The 16,480-nt window shown below is 34.8% G+C and overlaps 1 protein-coding gene across 1 annotated transcript; it reads right to left on the reverse strand.

Annotated features, from left to right (window-relative positions):
* Nucleotides 1-5,797: 5,797 nt before the first annotated feature.
* LOC120069643 (1-aminocyclopropane-1-carboxylate oxidase homolog 1-like) lies at nucleotides 5,798-7,440 on the reverse strand. The gene is made up of 3 exons (XM_039021424.2): nucleotides 6,734-7,440; nucleotides 6,344-6,665; nucleotides 5,798-6,253 (listed from the first exon to the last, which is right to left on the reverse strand). Exons 1-3 carry the CDS (start codon nucleotides 7,279-7,281, stop codon nucleotides 5,990-5,992), a joined length of 1,134 nt encoding a protein of 377 aa, XP_038877352.1. The 5' UTR covers nucleotides 7,282-7,440; the 3' UTR covers nucleotides 5,798-5,989.
* Between the last annotated feature and the right edge of the window lie 9,040 nt (nucleotides 7,441-16,480).

The raw sequence follows: 16,480 nt of genomic DNA on the forward strand, positions 1-16,480 counted from the left end.
GCCAAACTACTTACAGATGGAGATTTTTTTATCACGGATTAAACCCTGCTTCGCAGACTGCTGCCAATACGACAGCAGCTGGAGGTCTGCTGGATAAAACTTATGATGAGGCCAAGAATATCTTTGATCTTATTTCAAAAAATCACGAGGACTAGAGAGAAAGCGATCAAAGATTAAGAATTAGAGACAATGATGTGAACAACGAGGCCATCGCATCCCTTCAGAACCAAATGACTGCAATGATGAGTTTGATATAAGGCAATGCAACTAATAGCACGGGAGCGCAAAAAAGACAGGTCAATGCAATTGCTCAAACGTCCACAAGTTGTGTCATCTGTGGAGAAGCACATCCGATGGAAGAATGCCTAGGAAATCTGCAATCAGTATGCTTCATAAAGAATAACCCTTATTCCGATACGTACAACCCCGAGTGGAGAAACCACCCCAATTTCGCGTGGAAAAATAAAAAACAAAGTTTTCAACCAGTGGCGCAAAAAGAAGGGCCACCTGGATTTTTCCCGCGAACCAACGATCAAACGCATAACTAAGCCAGCAGTTCGCAGACACCGCAATCTTCATCCTTAGAGAGCTTGCTGAAGCAGTATATTGAGAAAAATGAATCAGTGTTTCAGAATCAAGCAACGTCCATCCGAAATCTCGAAATTCAGTTAGGAGAGATTGCGGGTGAACTCAAAAACAAACCGCAAGGAGCGTTGCCGAGCTCAACTGAGCTCCCGCTCAACTCTGGGGGTACGGGGAAGGAACAATGCTTAGCAGCCTTTTTGCTAAGCGAAAAAGCGACAGTGAAAGTAGGGAAGGAACCCATCGCGACCAACTTGAGTGCAGTAACAACCGAGGGCCCGTTGACTTATGATTCAGAAGAGCCCGAGAAGATGAACCTAGAAGTTGCGTTCACCCTCAAGCCTCTAAAACATGAGATAAAAGAAGTCCAGCTACCACCATTCCCACAAAGATTGAAAAAGAAACAGAATGATGAAGATAAGATCGCTACGAAGGCAGTAATGGAAAATACAATGATCCCACCAAAAATGTGCGACCCAGGAATCTTCATGATACCATGCTCCATTGGAGGGGTCTACATTGGTCAAGCACTATACAATCTTGGGGCAAGTATAAACATAATGCCGCTATCAATCTTCAAACGATTGAATATGAGCAAACTCACACCCATGAAGGAGACACTCTTACTTGCGGACAAATCCTAAATACAACCCGAGGGACAGTTGAAAGATGTTGTAATCTCAATTGACAAATTTATCTTACCGGCAGACTTCATCATTTTGGACTATAAAGCGGACGAAGATATGGCCATCATATTGGGATGGCCATTCCTCTCGATTGGTCATGCCCAAATTGATGTGCACAAGGGGGAAATCGTAATGAACGTCAATAGGGAAAAGCTCTAGATTAAAGCAGACAAGATCCCAGAAGATCGAGAAAAGAATAAAAAGCTTCCATGGACGTAAAAAGTTCAGCTTGAAATAAGCAGTCCCTAAGTTACTATGCGACTTAGCCTCGTCAGGGACGCAATCCTTTTGAATATCCTTTTTCTCATATCAGTGCTTCATGAACTTTCATTACCTTGCTGTTGTCTGTTATAGTATATTTGCTTAAAAATAAACAAAAAAAAACAATTATAATAAATGTGTTCGTGTTGAACGATTGTGGTAAACAATTTTGTTAACTTTGCTTTTGTATTTGACCCTCTCAATATTTTTTTGCAACGATCAAGGTGAACGATTGTAGAGGCGCTACACGAAAGACGCAATTACTTTATTCCGTCACTGCAATCAAAAGAGAGCAGTTCGCCGCAAAGAAGGATATGTTCACAAAGAATACGGGCGACAACGCAAATTTAGGGGTTGTATCTTTCCTTGACTTTATTTATTCCAAATTTTGCACTATCGCATCACATTTTAAATTTTGAAAATTTTATCACCGCATCCTCTTTGGTCGGCGCAATCATTTAACATTGATTAATTTAGTAAGTCACCGCATGATTTCTCTTTGCCAATTATGATTTCAATGATGAAACGCATGCTTCTATTTTTTCGTATATACTAGAGTCAACTTAATTTTAGGCCAGTCGCCTCATGAAATATTTCTAGAAGTTAGTGGTCTACTAACTTTCTTTCAAACTGACCCTTTACGAAACTTCTTAAGAGCATCGCATGACTTTTTTCAATCTTTTAGCAATGAGGACATTGTCACATTTTAAATTTGGGGGTGTATTATTCATTTTTCGACCTTGCTATTTTTAGTCTTACAAAAAAAAAATTATTATTACATTGCGATCGGATCCTACTCGTAGTTGGATGTCCACATGACACATATGGGGGCAAGCCAAAACGAAGGTAGGAATCGTGATCAACGCATAAATAAAATGATCGCAACTCTGCTACCAAATGGGCATAAGTTTAGACTGAGAAAGAGTGCCTTGCTCGTAGTTCGATCACTTGGGGGCAAGCCAAAACGAAGGCTAGGCACTTGGATCAGCGCAAGGTCATAGGAAAAAAAAGTCTAAAATATGCAAGGATAAAAAAATCATTTGAAAATACCCCAGTGAATTTTTTTTTTATGGAATAAATCATGTGAAGCCCTGGAATCTAGTAAAGTCTTTTTGAAGGTTAAACTTATGGTCCCTAAATTTTAAAAATATTTTAAGAAGAGGCCTGGATAAGAATTAAGGAAATTTTGGTGTATAGGATTTGAATAAGCCATTCTTGAGAAATCTAGGATAGAGAAGGCGGTCGACTTTATAAAGGAAATCTTTAGCTTATGCTTGAGGACAAACATTGTTCAAATTTGGGGGTGTGATAACGAGCAGAAATGCACGTTATTATAGCACAAATTTATAAAATAATTCAGGTTGCGATGATAAAAATATACAATATTGCGTCCAAAAGCATTAAGTCCACAACATTGTGATCGCATGCGTCCATCGTATTAAAACAACTAACTTATGTATTTTTGTGTAGAAAATGCGTTGACGCGAGGCGGAAATGCGATCCAAAGAAATTAACGTCCGAGTGTATTAAGAGATTGCATTGACGCAAGCCTATGCGATCATTTGCGCTCGTGAATATCTGCTCAAGAAGGTTGCCACATAGAGCCGGTGCATCATGGTGGGCGCATCTGGGTGAAAAGTGTAATAAATTACGATGGGACAAAAAGCTGATGACATTCGATTCCGAATTAAGTTGACAAGCCGTTAACGACCTATTGTAGCAAGTACACTCAACTTTTCGGTGAAAAATATTCAGCGCATCAGATAGAGAATTAATGTCATCTCATCAGTGAAATCATAAGAGAGAAGAAGCCTTTCACCCCAAAGCTCTATAAATACCGAAGGCCACTTTCAGTAAAGGAGTTCGTTCAGTTAGATAATTTTTCCTTTAGATAGAAGTAGCCTTGTTCATAGTTTTCTTTTATTTAGAAGGCAGAAGCGAGCAAAGGGAGATTATACACAGAGATCGTTCCAGTGAACTTGGAAGAGTGTAGGAAGCGTCGAAACCAGAGGGAGGGCCAACTCTTGGGGAAGCAAGAACATCTTTTGAGCATAATAGAGATAACAGTGTAAAAACCTTGGAAAGCAAAGAATTGTTACCAGGCTCTCTACCCTTATTTCCATTGTCATTTTGTACTCTGAACTTATTTATATAAATGGAAATTATATCTTTATATCTGTTCACTCTCTGTACAATACGCATGAGTAGCTAAATTTGTCGAATGGGTTGAGAAGCACTTAGCTAGCACAACCTGGGATCTTCATTCTATGCGATTATCTTGTATTATGTATGCGTCATTCGTCCATTAGAGATACTCGAGAGGGTAGTCTAAGGATAGAATCTAGGCTTGAAAAAGTCAGGTTAGAATCTAGGCTCGAGAGAGTCAGATTAAAAACGCATAATCAAGAGATAGAAGCTTAGGAATAAGCTCTGTTTGCTATTAACGTATCGCATGCACCCTAAAGATAGGTTATGATTGTATGCGGTCACCTTGTCCTTGTGAGCATCTTGTATCATCGCACAGGCAAGAAGTAGAGACTTAGGAATAAGCTCTATAGACACTATCGCATTCATCGCATGCGTCCTAAAATTAGGAGCCATCACATTTGCATTGGAAAATGATTTGTTGTCGCATGAGTGTAGCATGATCGCATAGTTTGACGCATTCTCGGGAAATGCTAGCTAAAGACCTTCTCAACCCATTCCACCGCATACTCAGTGTATCTGTCGCATAATTACTCTTATCTCAAATCCATCGCACACTTTTTATACTGTAAACAACAAACCAACCAACTCTTTGAATTATTTGTTACTGCAAAGTAATCTAAAAATTACCACCGCATATTGTTTTTCTTAGTCCCTGAGTTCGACCCTGGGCTTACTAAGAAACTCAGTAGGGTTTATACTTGGGTCCTGCTAAGAAATCTTGTTTGCACAACACATTTTCCACCAATGCAATCCTTCCATTAATTCATCACATAAAATAACGCATCAGGCCCCAACCAAGCTTTAATTGAATCTTTCTTTGGCAACCATATTCTTCAACTGTTATCAAATGAGTCTCGTGACATTGATAACATGGTACAAAAACTTTAGGAACGAAAAGCTAAGATTGATGAAGTGATGCAGGTGATGCATACTATTTTGTCTAGATTTAGTGGGGGTTCCTCGTCTCAAAGGAGGGAATGAGTTTTTTTTTTTTTTCCTTTTTTTAAAGTCAAAAAGGGGGAGGAAATGGAAGGGATATAGTTAGTGGTTTGGTTTTGGGTTTTGCTTTTGATGGCTTTGGTATTGGTTCTTTGGTTGATTGTTTATGTTTGGTTTTGTTTAGTTGGTTGAATGACGTAGTTTGTTTGTTTTTTGTTGTAAATACTTCCTCATTCAATTATTACTATTATGGTCTAAACTTTATTTCTGATGACTCTTATTTTGATGATTGGTTATTTAATATTATGCTTAAAAAATATCAGTCAAAGGAGGAGCTTGTTGGAGATTTGCTGATTGTCTTTATATTTTTTCTAAGGTAGTTTCTGGTGGTTTTGTAGTTGCTACGAATGAAGTCTTAACATTTGTCACAAAAGAAGATAATCAAGTGGAGAGGAGTTTCACATATTGCTAGAAGCTGAAATGTTCAACATTAATATTATCAGACTTAAGGGGAATCTAAGTACAATTGAAAAGGAGTCTTACATCTAGGGGAAGCCTAGGTGAGTTTTGAGTTAAGCTCTACGCGAGTCACTGTAGTAGTCAGTATATTATAGATAAATACTATGTTGTAATTGGTTATCTCTACTAACTCTTGTGTGCCTTTACTTGCTGTTATATTTATATTACTAACTCTTTAATATTAGTGGGTTATCTCTCTTGGACATACTGCCCCAAGATGTAAGTGGTTTATCACTGAATTGGGTTACCAACTCTTGTATGCCTTTACTTGCTTTCTTGTTATTAGTATTTTGTTGCTACCATACTTGTGAGTGCTTTCTATTTAACATTTGTATTTTAAGTGACGAGCCATCCTATCACTTTTTCACTTATGGTTATCCATATCTTTACCGTTACTATTATCATTATCGTTGCCCTTAGGATCAAGTAATAACGTCAATGATAATGATAACAGTAAAATGTGATAGATTCATGATTTTAAGTAAATACGATCAAAAGCAATCCAATTATATTTGCGATTTAAGGTTATTATAATTTATCCATCAATGAAATCTCATTTTGATTACACCAATTTTCATTATAAATTGATAAACGTGGCCTAATTTCAAAAGGATAAGCCATTGTTTTATTGAAGTTGAACTTCAACTTTACGATAGTAACACTATAAAACGAAGTGGAAGAAAAATAACTATAACACGTGACGTGATAATGACAGAAAGTAACAATTTGTCCACATAAACAGAGTAAACATAGTCAATAAAAATATTATCTTGGATCATCAATCTCCTTTTGATCTAAACATTTGCTTGATTTAGCTTGTAATGCTTCAAAGTAGAAGTTCCAAGTCCGTCTGACTGGAACTTAATACTAAAGTCTCTAATTGTAGTTTCTCTGTAAATTGCAGGCTTTTCTTCAGATACCAGTTCCTTAATGGGACCATAAAGTTTGTCACTTGGCAAAAGCGTCGTCGAGAAAATGCCCGCCACTGATATTCTCGGACCTTCATGCTTCGATAGAACCCTATGATTAACGCTTTTGAACCTATCATTTGTTATTAGCTGCATCCAAATTGTTTGTGTTGACAAAATATTAGAAGTTCTCACATTTAAAAAAGTGATGAACTCCAAGCATTATAAAAAGAATCTTACCTGCATAAGATCTCCCATGTTGACAACCAAGGCTCCGGCGACAGGATGGACGTCAATCCAGTTGTTGTGATGATGAATCTGTAGGCCGCCGATGTGGTCTTGCAACAGCACCGTGATGAAGTCAGTGTCAGAGTGCTCGGATATGCCAATGGTTAATTTTGGTTGTGGACATGCAGGGTAATAGTGGTATGCAAATGCAAGCCCATCACTGCACCCTATGTTGTTCAAATAATTAGGATTCAAACCCAGAGCTTCCGACAGCAATTCAAACACTAATTTTCCAATCTTCATCACCCATTTCGAGTAATCCACCAGAATATCTCTGCAAAAACAGAGGTTAGTATATACTTAAAAGGATATTTTATATGGGTTCAAAATCAGCACATTTACCTGCAAATTTCCGGCAATTCCTGTGGATCAGGAGGATTTGGTGCACTAACATAGCCAAAGGTATCCCTCCAATTGGTGGTGGGTGCAGAATACAAATCGAAATTACTATTGTAAATAAAAGGCTGCATGAGATCTCGAGTATAGTACTGTTTCTTCACTTCCGTGTCTTGTTCGTGAAATCTCCGAACAGTGTCTCTTGTTTCTTCAAGAACGGTTATCGGAATTCCATGGTTAATTAATTGGAAGAAGCCCAATTCTTCTGAAGCATCACGGATTTGATCGACGATGTGTTTGCGTTTGAGTGAATCATTGCCAACACCTTCGAGGTCAATCACTGGAATATGGAATTGGGTTCCGTTGGAGTCATGTTCCTCCAGTGGGTGGTAAAAGATACGGGGGATTTCGGTAATTTTGGCGTCGACTAAGCCTTTAACGCCGGCTTTAGTGTCATCGAAAGCTTTGAGTTCAGTGGGTCTGTGGTAGTTGTCGTCGGCTTTGGATAGCGGAGTGAGGTTGAGTCCGTTGATTTCTGAGGCTGCGACCGCCATTGTTGATCTCGATCTCTTGGGTTGATGGAAGGGATTGAATCTATGAAATCAAAATTGTGAAGTGGTTTGGGGCATTGGGCAGTGAAGGCAACTGTCGAATATAAATGCTGAAATGACACCGTTAATGATAGGACGGTTTGTTAGTGCGTGGCTGTAATTCTATTGAATTTTCGAAGTTTGACGGTAGACTAGAACTAGATATTGATAACTCTTCCTTTGAATTTTCATGTTGAAAAGTCATTCCAGAATGGACGATTTTTTTTTTCTTTCTTTTCTTCAAAAGATGCTTAGGATTTAGGGGAAGTTATAGTTATTTTTGCAGAGTATTTAAGAATAAATTATTTAAAGAATTATTTTTAAATATAAAAAAATGAAAATAAATTATAAATATAGTAGAATTTTACTATTTATCTACTATAGATTGCAATAGATTACTATCCATGCCTATTTCGAGATAGACATAGATAGTAGTCTATTGTAGTCGTTCGTAGATAGTCTGTGATAATTTATTATTATTTATAAATATTTTTAACAGTTTTACCATTTAAAATAATTTTTTTTATTTTAATATTTGGTTTCATGGGTATAAAATTATTTTGGTTAACTGGTTGAAATTTTATTCTTCCTAGTTTTATAAAAACTATAGTCTATGATTAAATAGAGATGAATTCTAAATAACGTTTTCCAAAAACCATCAAATTTGTAATTTAATCGATTATTTTTTAGCTATAAATTTTTATTTTATACGAGACTTAAAAATCACCAAACTACTAAAATGAGTATTATAATTGGGAGATATAAAATAGTTTAAATAACAAGTTTGATTCTTGAGCAATAAAGTTTGTGTAGTTTTTAAACTTTAGAAAAACATTTATGAGATCTTTGAACTTTTAAATTTTGTGTTGAACTAGTCTTTGCAGTTTAAAAAATGTCTACTAACCCTTAAACTTTCAATCTTTATGTCCAATTAAAAATTATTATGTAGTAATTTAATTTTTTTAAAAAAAAATATTACAAAATTATACATGAAACTTATGTGTAACTTAGACCATACCTAAATATTGTTGTAGCAAAAAAGATGACACGATAGATGGAAAAAAAACATTTGGAAGATGGAAAAATAAGTTGTAAGAGAAAAAGTTGAAAATGATGGATTGACAAAAACGTTAAAGAAGAAAAATAGTCGATAAAAAATGTTAAATAGTTAATAAACAAAATTTTAAAGAGAACAAAATAACAATTTCAAAATGATATTGGATATACAATCATTTTGTCGAGAAAATGCAAAATTTTACAGAGAAAAGTTAGAAAGAAAGAATATATTTTCGTCCAAATAAGTATAGTTCAACTAGCATAATACTTATATTATCTATTTTGGAGTTAGAAATTTGATTCTCACTTACATATATTTCTAAAATTTGGGAGGAGAATAATCAATAAAGATATCTGAAAATAAAAGTAGAAAAGAAAAGGCCAAGGAGTGGAAAAAGGAGCCTTGAATTTAAGCCTAAGACTACGAGTATGTCAATTTCCCTTCTTTCTTGAGGTGCAAGAGTTTTACTTTTAGGCTTTAGCCAATATATGGTCCAAATCCTTTATAGAGTACTCCTAATTCGTACATCTTAGTTTCAATATTATTACATGTCAAACACGTGATCTACAACTTTTCTTTTTTTAAAAGAAAAATGCTTTGTATTAACAATAAACTAGTAAATTAAAGAGAAAAATATATTTTTGGTAGTATAGTTTTCGCTAAACTTCAAATTTAATCCTTACCTTTGAAAATATTACAATGTTACCTTTGAAATTTGAGTTATTTCAATTTTATCGCCAAATAATAAGATTTTTTCACTTTTAATATTGATCTTTCATTAAATACTCGTTTGAGTCATTAAATTTAATGTCTATTAATTAATTTTAAATAATTATGAAGCAAAATTTTAAATTTAATTCTAATAGTAACGAAAATAATTCTTTTAATTATTTAAAATAATGAATAGACATTAACACTAAAGACATAAAACGAGTATTTAGCGAAAAGTGTAAATATTGAAACTTAAAGAACAAATTGAAATAAAACTCAAATCTCAATGACAAACTTATAACATTTTGAAATTTAGAAACTAAATTGAAATCAAATCAAAACTTAAGAACTAAGGTCGTCGATAGTAATATGAAAAGTGATCCCATTTGATTACATTTGTTTATGTTTGTAATAATAAAGTGTGATGCCTATTGTAAATTCGTAATAGAAGCATATTAGAGAGTGATTAATCCAATTGTATTTAAAAATTACGTGGGACTCACCAACTTTTTTTGAAATATCTTTTAACATGTGAATGTATGCTTAGTCCCCCTAGTTGAAGAGTCTTTAGCATGGTTAGAGATTTTGTAGGCTTTAGTGTAGTATTTACTTCTGTACACTCCTTGTAAAGATTAACTTATGATAAATACATACTTTCACATGGTATCCGAGCTCTTTCTTTCATAACTTCTCCTTGCTTCAAATCTCTCCGTCTTCAAACTTTTCGGTTAACGTCTCCTCAAATCTAGCGAGTTAGCTCGCTTTCGTGCACTTCCAGGTCCAAATCTAGTCAAGATCGTCGCCTCTACAACCCGAGTTCAATGCTCCTCTATTTCGCCAATCCAGTCAAGCTTTGATGCTTCTCTGTTTCAGATCCGGTCAAGATCCGCTAGGCATTCCGATTAACCCGAGTTCACTCGCCTTCCAGTCCTATGTTCCGCGAGGCGTTCAAGTCAAGACTCTCTAACCAGGTGTTCTAACTCCAAATTTCAGATCCGGTCAAGATTCACTCGCCCAATGTGCTTTCAGATCTGACGCAAGCCGAGTCGATCCGATTAAGACGAGCTGAGTCGATCCTGTTAAGCCGAGTTTATCTGTGTTGATTGAGTCGAGCTGATTCAGTCCAAGCCAAGCCGCTGAGCCGTTTTCAGTCAAGCCAAGTAGTTGAGCCAGTTTCTTCTCTTCCCAAGCCCCAAGCCATATGGAAAAAGATCATGTATTTCGCCTCATTAGTACTATTCTTGATGGGACAAATTACATTACTTGGGTTCATCAAATGAAAAGCTTTCTAATTGGACGTAAGTTATGGCGCATTGTCACTGGTCTATTCCTCGGCCAGTTAAGATATCCACTGAGGACGATACTAAATTCATCGAATGGTTAGAGAATTGGGACAGCAAAAACCATCAGATCATCACTTGGCTAAAAAATACGTTTATACCAACCATTCACATTCAGTTTGATGTGTTTGATGATGCCAAGAGTTTGTGGGATTTCCTGACTACCCAGTTTCAGTCTGTTGGCTTAGCTCACTACTATCAACTGCACAACACTCTTGTTAATCTTAATTAAGATACAGGGCAATCTGTTACTGACTATTTAGCCACGTTCAGCTAATTTGGACTCAATTGGATCAAGCTAAAATTAGTACTGATCATCTTTGAATTTTCAAAGTTCTTATGGGGCTTCATGCATAATATGAGTCGATCCATGCTGCTTCGCTACACTATAGTCCCCTCCCGTCACTGGATGCAGCAATCCAGAAAATTTTGTTTGAAATAAAAAGGTCTTGGTATCACTTCTTCCAAGCAATATGAAGTTGTCCTTGCAAGCACTCATTTGTCTGGTACTTCTAGAGCTACCTTTTGTAAAAACTGCAAGCTTACTGAGCATAAGATTTCTGACTACCCAAAAGTCGAGTGCAAATACTGTCACAAATGAGGTCATATTCTAGTTAATTTCCCTACATGACCACCGTGATCACCGATACATACTTCCAAGTCTTGACAGTCTAAACCTTGTCCTAGCCCTACTTCTGCCGTTGCTACTGTCTCCTCTGCTAATTCTGAACCTTCTCTGCCTACTTTTAAAATGAGCGACTTACAATACTTGCTTAAACAAGTGATTTCATCCAATTCCTCCACGCTTGCAGTCTTCTTAGATAATAGGTGGCTTCTTAATTCCGTTTGTAGCAACCATATGATATCTGATTTTTCTCTTCTAACTACACCCACTCCTACCAGATCTCTTCCTCTCATCTATGCTGCTGATGGCAGTTGAATGACCATATCCCATGTTGGATCCATTGATACTTCCAAGTTGCAACTTTCCAATACTTATTGTGTTCCAATTCTGACCATTAACCTTGTTTCTGTCGGGCAATTGTGTGATCTTGGTTTTGTTGGGGTTGATGCCTTAAAGTCTCGTGTCCTGTAGTTTGTAAATAGTTTGTACAAATGCTTGTGATGTATAGTATATTATATTTACTTCACTTCTTGATTTTGCTCATCTTGATATTTTATTTGCTTTACCACAAGCTAATAAACGAAAATCACTGGTTGTCTTTATGTAACTTAAGCATGTATGTGGTAACATACAAGTGGATCATATCTTAAGTGATGACCAAAATGGTTTGTAGTATATGGATATAGGAGGGAAACCTTATCCTGGTAATGCTACGGATGTGGCCCGCTTTGTGGAATAGTTACAAGTGTTGTGACTTGTCACAGATGGTCTGATCCTGATCGTTCATGTAGGGGACATGCGAGCAGGGGCGTCCTAGACAAAGAGTTTGTATAAGACCTAACCACGAAGTGTGAACGTCTTATTATATAACTCCGTTCATGACAGAGACTTCACTTCACTAGGATGACCATAGGTAACATGACCTCAATCCTGAGTGAGTTGGGAACCCTTGCCATTGAGAGCAGTCCTTTGATTTCATGGGTACGAGTGACCAGGCTGCCAACTCAAACCTACCACTTTGGGGATTCGTCTGATTTGGAAGCTGGGAACTCAGCTACACAAGATGGAATTCACTCCTTCCCCGAAGTAGAGGTAAGTAGATAGATAACTCCCTTAAGAGCTGATTCCAGGGCTTGCACGATGTGGCACCATACACCTTCTCATGACCCGAGAGATGTTCACCATAGTTGGACTATATTGTATTGTTCATTAGAGGGATCAGTGATACTTAAGGAGTGAAATATAACTATAGGAACAAAATGGTAAATTGGCCCATCTATACTTACGAGCATCTGCGAAAGGTTATCGTACTCATGATTGATTATATCTGATGGACATAGAAATATATCTGTGGTAAGAAGAGTTCAGCTGTCGGTCTTTAATAGAATGTCTGGCAATTAACGGATGGTGGATCTTGTGGCTAAAGAGTTTAGTAAACTATTCACGTACCATTTGAGCTTCGAGCCATAGGTTCATAAGGTCCCCTTGGTACTTGGATAAAAGTTAAGAATCAGTTTTTGGGTCATGTACCATTTTATAGGGGTTTGCTAGCTTTCTTTCAAACTCTCTTTACAACGTATTCTAGAACATCGCATAAGTTATTTTAATCTTTTGGCAATGGGGACATTATCGCATTTTAAATTTGGTGATGAGGTATTTTGATAATCCAGTGAAGACATGGTGTGAATATTACGTGTTGGAATAGTTGCAAATCCAAAGTTTTGAATGGTTGAAATGGGTTGATCGGTTGGATTGCAATGTTGGTACATATCGTCTGTGTGCACTCCATGACTTATACATGGTATAACTGATACAAATAATGGCATCTAGGATGCATCACTTCCTTCTAAAAAAAAAGCTAAGGTATTCATCATCGATTATATCAATTGAAGGAGCAAAGGCCAATAAATTGTAACAATATTTGATGTGTATATCAAATATATCTGGATCGATATTCAGTCGTTGGTACATAATACTCACTAATTCATTGACTGTTATATCATTTCTGACTTTCAGACCTTCATATGACCTCCAACATAATTTATTCTGGAATCATCTCAATCCCCACCATATCGTACAAAGATGCAAAGTATCATCATTGATCTGTAATGGGATAAGAAAATCTTAAGTAATATCCCATAAAAGTTTTAGAAATCACCTAGTAATTGATAAGTGATCGCCCAACTATTTATAAGTGTTTGCTTAGTATCGTATATGCGATCATATAAATTTCTGAACGACCGTTTATACAGTACTACATGATCATTTATACAGTACTACACAATCGCTTATATAGTACTACATGACCGCACGATCGTTTATAAAATTACTACACGATCGTTTATAACTTACTACACGATCGTCTAGTAATTCATGTACGATCGTTTATATTGTAATGAACGATTGTGTATATATTACTATATGATCGTTTATTTAATGCTAAATGACACTTATTATGAAAGTGATATAGGACAAGAAATATTGAATATCACTTACATTATCTTCGTTTCTGAATCTGACGATGAAAGTGATCGACGAGGATATTGGACTGAATCTATGAGATAACACTCCGAGAGAACAATGGGAGAATTTCGTTCAGAGTTCGACGAAAGTGAATACTGAAAGTGGTTTTCCATTGGTAGAATATTAGTTGGAAATAAATATTATTGATAGAATATTAGTTGAGAATAAATGCTTCGGTGAAATGTTGGTGTTACATTGAATACATATTTGCTTGAGAAATGGTTGAAGGAAGAAGATGGAAGGCTTTGGTATAAAGACTTTTTAAAATTGGAAGTAATTTTGAAATTTCGCATGGACAAAAGGCCCGTGTTAGAAAAGTTTTTAGGAAGAGGTCAATGGTAAAAAAAATTTGTTTTTGAATCATTTTGTAAAATTTTCCTCTAATTTGCTCTCCCTACCACAAACAAATTAAAGTCATTGAACAATAATAAGTCGCTTCACGTGGGAGAATGAAAAAGAACCAATGCACTGCCATATACTTCAAATAGGTATGTGCTTTGAGTACAAATACCAATTTTTCGACCTCAGCTTTTCTTTGATCATAGATTACTTCAAAATTGCACTTAACACGCTAAGTTATTTTAATGTAATTTCTTTTCCACAATTTCTTTTATCTTGGAAATAAGAGGAACTACGCGTGTTGGGTTTATTTCACTTTTAAGTGAAAGGCCCACATTAAGCCTCATTCAATGGACTTTAGGTTTTTTATTTTAAAAGCATAGCAACCGGCTTTTGTGTTATGCACGTAGATCGAGGAGAGAGAAAAACAGCAGTAGAGAAATTTTGAGAATGCTTGGTTCGATCAGCAACGTTGAAGGTCGATCTGTGGTCCGATCGAGCTAAAAATTTGGCTGCATATTTTTTAAATGAGAATCTTCAATTTGGATAGTGAAGATTTCGTTCGAAGCTACCTATAGTAAGATACTATAGGTAATTGATTATCACTTCAAGTAAAATGTTTCTAATTTTATTTTTCTCTATTTGTTGCCGTGTGTTGTCGAGATTGTTAATCTTGAGATATATATTTTGTATGTTTCTAGTTGTAACTAGGGAGAACACGTTGTACCCATTATTTTGATTATAGTGAAAATTTTGGCTTTGGTTTGTGATTTTTTATTCCCCACATTGAGGAGGATTTTCCACGTTAAAATTGTTTGTGCCCTTACTTCATTATTGTTGTTGATTCTAGTTGATTAGTGTTCTATTATATTCACACAAGAGAGGATAATTGATCTAAAAGATATATTGTTTATCCCAATAATACGTCTCTGAACAAATGGCCCATCCTTTGGACTTTTGTAACAAAAAACCAAAAGAACAACTTAAAAACAAGAGAGATTGTGGGAAAAAAAATCACTACTTACACCTACCTCCCCATAAACTCTCCAACATACTCCAGTTAAATCTCCTACTAATAAACTATAATCGCCAACATAGTCTTCAAACTTACTATGAATAGTTGATAAATAAAAGAATGTTTGATCATATACTAACATCTAAAGGTTGATAGTTTTATCTCTTACCACAGCTATTAAACTAAAAAAAATATTAAATCTGTGTCTACACTAAATATTAACAATCTCTTATGTGCAAATCTAGAGTTCAGAATATTTGATAGTATGAGGTTCTATCTCAAAATCAATTGTTAATGGGAAGAGTAGTTTATCACTCAACATGCTTCCTTAAGATGATACGTCTTTTAGGTTCACCATTCTTGATAGGATTCCAATTTCTTTCTATTGACCCGAAACCGATTTGACTTTATGGGCTATCATACTATATTTGATAACATGAGATTTCATTTCAAAACTAATTGACAATGAAAAAAGTAGCTCGTCTATCTTATAAGGAATATGAAATCTCTTGATTTTTCTAATCAACGTAGAATACCGAGTGCACTCCTAATTCAAACTTTACTTATATATTAACATAGTAAACGCTAATCTCTTTTGCCTGTATATTAAAATAGTAAATGCTAATCTCTTTTTTATACCAAAATAGTTGATATTGCAACCAGTGACGGCTCCAGAACTTGGCATTAGGGGGACACATGTATAGAGTTAGAAGTTTAGTTATAAAGTTTTAGATTTGTGGTTATATGTAGTTCCTAAATTTTTTTTAAGAAAAGTTTAATAGGTTCATAAATTCTCAATTTTTGTATTTAATAAATTCTTAAAATATCGTATTAAAAAAATCTTCGAATATCAATTATGCATCCAATAAATCTTTTATACATTTGAAAATGTTAAAAATTAAAATTATATAAGACATTAAATTTAATTTTATGTTTAATAGATATGATTAGATATTTTTTTAAAAAAAAATAATTTATTAATTAACTACAAAATTTAAAACTTAAGGTTGAATTAGACACAAACTTTTGTTTTTGTTATAAAATAGTTAATTTTTAGGAAAATTATTTCAAAAGTCAAAACTGTTGAAATATTAACAAAATATAACAAATTTCTTCATTTATAAAAAATAAATACTAATAGACACTATAGACTTTTATTCTGAATTCTAATAAATATAAAATTGAAGTTTATAGATTTATTAGACATGTTTAAGGACTATAGTCAAAATTGAAAGTTTAGAAATTAAGTTTTACCAGCTTGTTTCAAGTGTATTAAAATTTAAAATATTGTGTATATTTTTTAAATAAGAAATCAAAATAAAATGTAAATATACTTGGTGAATAATTCATTTATATATAAAAAAAAAAAAAATTGGAAATATGAAAGGTTCAAAAAATTTAAAAAGAAAATACGTTCCTCCCAATTTGATCCCTAGACCTAAACGCCGAGCCATTCTTTGGTTATTTCTAAATTAACTGAAAGTATAGAAATATCTAATATTGATTAATTGACTCATCCTCGTAAATAAGTTCAGAATTTGATAAGATTTCTC

This window comes from Benincasa hispida, chromosome 1, assembly GCF_027475165.1.
Source record: "Benincasa hispida cultivar pf3 chromosome 1, pf3_genome.v1.1, whole genome shotgun sequence".
Taxonomy (NCBI): Eukaryota; Viridiplantae; Streptophyta; class Magnoliopsida; order Cucurbitales; family Cucurbitaceae; genus Benincasa; species Benincasa hispida.